This window comes from Galeopterus variegatus, unplaced genomic scaffold, assembly GCF_000696425.1.
Source record: "Galeopterus variegatus unplaced genomic scaffold, G_variegatus-3.0.2 Scaffold3489, whole genome shotgun sequence".
NCBI classification, from domain to species: Eukaryota; Metazoa; Chordata; class Mammalia; order Dermoptera; family Cynocephalidae; genus Galeopterus; species Galeopterus variegatus.
Window position 1 is genome coordinate 148,151 of NW_007729600.1, and position 4,850 is coordinate 153,000.

The window sequence follows — 4,850 nt, forward strand, 5'->3', positions numbered from 1 at the left end:
GCGCCCGCCCCTCGCTCAGCCAGTGAGCGGGAACCGGTCTGTATGTGGGATCCGAACCCTCGGCGGGAGCGCCACCGCGCTCCCAAGCAGCGCACTGTAGCAGTGCGCCACTGGGCCGGCCCAACCAATTGACTTTTGACAAAGGTATGAAAACAATTCAATGGAACAAGCGTTAGTAAAGAACACTCAAAACTTAACAATATGAAGACCAAAAATTTGCTTTAAAAAACGGGCAAAACTTTGAATAGACACTTTACCAAAGAAGATATACAGATGGCAACTGAGCCTCCTTTTATGTGCCTAACACATGAAAAGTCATTAAGGAAGTGCAAATTGAAACTGCAATAACAGACCAGTATACATCTACTAGAATGGCTTAAAAAATGACAATACTGAGTGCTGGCAAAGATGCAGAGCAACTGGAACTCACATACACTGCCTGTAAGGATGCAAATTGGTATGGAAGCTTTGGAATATGGTTTGACAGTTTCTTATGAAGTTAAACATACACTTAACCTGTGAGCCAGCAATTTTACTTCCAGGTATTTATCTAAGAGAAAAGAAATATTATTTTCACACAAAAATCTACCCAAATGTTTATAGCGGGTTTATTCATAACTGCCAAAAACTGGAAACAACCCAAATGTCCTTCTGGTAATGGATAAACAGAGGTGCATCTATACAATAGAACACTACTTAGCAATAAAAAGGAACATGGGTGAATCTCAAAGCATTGTGCTAAGTGAAAGAAACCAGACTCCAAAGGCAAGGTACTGTATGATTCAATTTATATGATATTGTATAAAAGCAAAATTTAGAAATGGAAAATGACATGTTTAGTGGTTGCCAAGACTTGAAATGGGGGAGGAATAGACTACAAAGGGGCACAAAGGAATGTTTTGGGGTGATGGGACTGCTCTCTATCTTGATTGTGGTGGTGATTACATGGCTACATGTACTTATGAAAACTCAGAATTGTACATCAAAAGAGTTTTTGTTTGTAAATTTTGAAAATGTAAATTAGAAATATTAAAATTTGATTCATGTCTACTCAAAAAATCTTTCTAATGTAAAAATTTGGGGCCGAGATCCGCGTGCCGACCCTGCCGCAGAGGTTGACAAGTTGGAGAGAATCAGGATGGAGGCCGTGGCGACCTCGCTGGCAGCGAGGGAAACTGATGAGGGTGAGGTCCTGGCCACGCGGAGGTGACTGGAGAAGGAGGCTGCGTGTCACTAGCAAATGATTCCCCAGGAACGCGAAGGAGGCTGCATGGAGCCTGGACCTGGGCACTGGGGAGAGCTAAGCTGGACACCAGTCCCATCCAGACCCCAGCACAAGCTGGAAGCAGCTGAGGGAGCATCAGAGGCCCTGGACAAAGATACCCCCAGGGCTGAGAACACACTGGTGAGTGCCATGCTGCATGCTGTGGCTGCCACCCACCTTCCTGTGTGCAGTCAGCAACAGGGTGAGCCTGACTTGACAGAACGGGAGAAGGTGGCCATCCTGGGCCAGCTATATCAGGAGAAGCCACTGGTGTTCCTGGAGCGCTTCCGCACAGGCCTCCGAGAGGAACACCTAGCCTGTTTTAGCCACCTTCGTGGCGACCACCGTGCAGACTTCCGCTGTGCTGAGGTGGCCCGGCAGGGCACTGCCCGGCCCTGCACCTTACATACCCGCCTGCGTAACCGTCGCTACGCTGCCCTGCGAGAGCTCATCCTAGAGAGCGAGTACTTCAGCTATGAGCAGATGCGGTTCCGGGCTCCACTGCTGTACGAGCAGTATACTAGGCAGTACCTGACCCAGGAGGAGCTCAGTGCCCGTACCCCAACCCACCAGCCCCCCAAGTCTGGCTCCCCTGGCTCCCCTGCCTGCCCCCTCTCCGACCTGCTGCTCCAGTCCTACCAGGAGCGGGAGCTGCAAGAGCGGCTGCTCCAGCAGCAGGAGGAAGAGGAGGCCTGCTTGGAAGAAGAGGAGGAGGAGGAGGACAGTGATGAAGAAGACCAGAGTTCAGGCAGAGACTTGGAGGCCTTGGGTCCCTGACTCAGAGGAGAGGCTAATCCTGCGGGAAGAGTTCACAAGCCGGATGCACCAGCGCTTCCTGGATGGCAAGGACGGGGACTTTGACTACAGCACAGTGGACAATAACCCTGACTTTGACAACTTGGACATTGTGGCACGGGATGAGGAAGAGAGGTACTTCGATGAGGAGGAGCCTGAGGATGCACCCAGCCCAGAGCTGGAAGGGAACTGATGGCCACTAACCCTCCCTCGGCCAGCCACCCAGCTCCCAGCCCCACCAAAGCAGCTGATTACAAAAAAAAATAAATAAATAAAATAAAAATAAAACAAAGATACAGAAAATCACATAAAATGTATAGTTAAATGAATTTTTCATAAATATCCTTGAAACCCCACTAAGATCAAGAAATAGAACTTTGCCTCTCACTCTAAAATCCCTTTCCATGTGTCCAGTTTCAGTCACAAGCCTCTCCCTCTTCCCATAAGTAATTAGTACCTTGACTTTTACAGTAATCACTTTCTTGCACTTTCATAATTATTATCACTGAAATGTGCATCCCTAGACACTATAGTTTAGTCTTGTCCATTTAAAAAATGTTATATTTCCGGCCGAGCCCGTGGCGCGCTCGGGAGAGTGCTGCGCTGGGAGCACAGCAGCGCTCCCGACGCGGGTTCGGATCCTATATAGGGATGACCGGTGCGTGCTGGCGGTGCGGCCGGTCTCAAAAAGGACAAAAAAAAAAAAGTTATATTTCTTTTAAGCTATAGGTTTTCTTCTATACTTTTATTTTCCTTACAACTTATCAGGCTCTTTAAACTGAAGAGTTTCCCAAGGTTTGAATTTTGCTGATTGTACACCATGGTGAGGTGTAACAAGTTCCTCTGCTCTCTGTATTTCCTGGTATTTGGCTATTGCATCCAGAGACTGGATCAGACTCAGGTTCCATCCCTTTTCAAAGTGTCTGGCAAAACTATAGGAGTTACATAGTGTTTGGTATCTCTCTTTTGTGAATGTTGCCAAGGGACTGGTATCTGGAAAGACAACAGAAAGCACATAATGTCTGGTTATTATCTTTTCATGATATTAGTAGCTGTTAATACTTAATATTTATATCTTTTAATTCATTGGGGTTTCAAAATGGTGATAGTTTAATTCTATCTTTTCTTTTTCATATTTGTTGGAAAACTATAATAAAGAGACAATTTTCCTCATCTGTTATTTGGTTACCCAGTGATACAGTTCATATAGGAAAAGCAGGACAGTGTGATTCTTTCTCTTTACCAGATTTAAAATAATGAATTAGCTCCCTATTATCCTCTGAAGGTAAGCATTTTCTCTTTTTTAGAAATCTCATCCTGAACTCATGAGTTTTAACATATTTGATAGCTTTTAATTTATTGAAATTATTATTTGTTGAAACTCAAATTGTCTCATATTTGGTCACTGGGAGCTTCTTCAACTTGGCTACTCTATACTGTTGACACAATCCTGGTAGTCTTTGATAACTTCCTTGCTATCGAGTCTGACAACAGGTTCATTTTGTACATTTTCTGCACTAGACCTGGAATCAGCCGCTTCCCCAAGATGCCCTTATTTCTTTTAATGAGAAATGATATTTCAAGATTACATTCTAGATGTTAGGGGTGTTCGTTCCTGCTGGGTTGGTCATTGTTCTTTTGTTTGTTTTTTTTAAACTTCAACAATCTTTATTTCCAAACTCATGCAGCGTTAACTCTTTAACCTGGCTAATAGCAAAAATATCTCTAACAAGATCAAAGATGGAGGTGCAAACCCAATAAAGATTGTCTCTTCTAAAAAAGGATTGGAAAAAAATATGTGTCTGCATAAGTATTTTTTCAAAAAGTAAAATTCTCCAGTGTTGTAGAAAAAAATATACCAAAGTGATTCAGGCCATAAAAAACAGAATTCAGCAGTCTGTGTTGCCTTAAAAACCCCAACTCAAGATAACCCTAGGAGAAAATCACCCATTTAAAAAAAAAAAAATCCCCTTTCTGCTGTCTCTTGTTCAACTTCCACTGCTTACTCCAAGAAACACCCCCCAAAATTACAGGATAAACAAGACCCAGCTCATTCCTCTCAGCCTCTACCTGTTAAGGCTCACACCAAGGACTATTCCTAAGGAATCTTCACCTCTACTACAATCAAGAAATCAATCCCTAATTTCTGGACCAGACTTCTAGAAACTTACAAAACATCTCCCTGCTTCCTGCAAGTAGGAGCCTAAGGGCCCCTTGAAAGATCAAGGGGGCATGCAGTGCTCCTGGAATGCTTGTGGGCTGTGCGAGGGGATGGCGGGCCCTCCTTGTAACAAAAACAGCCAACACCTTATAAGCTGAAGTCTAACCTACCGGGTAAAAAGAAGCAGGGTGTACAAAGCTACTTGCTGTACGATGTCGGGCCTTCCTGAGCCAGAGGCCGACAAAACCGAGCGGGAAGAGACCCCGGTCCAGCCGGGGGTCCCTTGTGGGACTGAGTGGGATGATGAGTGTCGCTGGCACGGCCCTTCCCCCCCAGGACCTTCCTCCCCGGGGGCCGAGAAAGAACACCACCGAGCCAGGAGAGTGGTCAAAGCCGGAACTCCGTTTATTTGCAGGGCGGCACAGCTTATATAGGGAAAAAGGGCAGGGCGGGTTTTGATATGAGAGATCAAGCAGAGAGCCAATAAGAAGGGCTTAAAAGGATAGGGTGAGGTGGTGGGGAGGCTTTACGCGAATACGGAACTAAAGTTGCTGAATCACTGGGACCCGGAAGGGCGAGGCTGGCAGCTACGTGCCGTTGAGTGCTAGTGAAATGGTGGCCGCGGAGCGC

The 4,850-nt window shown here is 45.5% G+C and overlaps 1 protein-coding gene across 1 annotated transcript; it reads left to right on the forward strand.

Annotated features, from left to right (window-relative positions):
- Positions 1-1,138: 1,138 nt before the first annotated feature.
- Positions 1,139-2,252, forward strand: LOC103600865 (coiled-coil domain-containing protein 97-like). The gene is given in 3 exon segments (XM_008585198.1): positions 1,139-1,184; positions 1,266-2,029; positions 2,031-2,252. Coding segments are annotated over 3 exon segments (1,032 nt in total).
- The last annotated feature ends 2,598 nt before the right edge of the window (positions 2,253-4,850 follow it).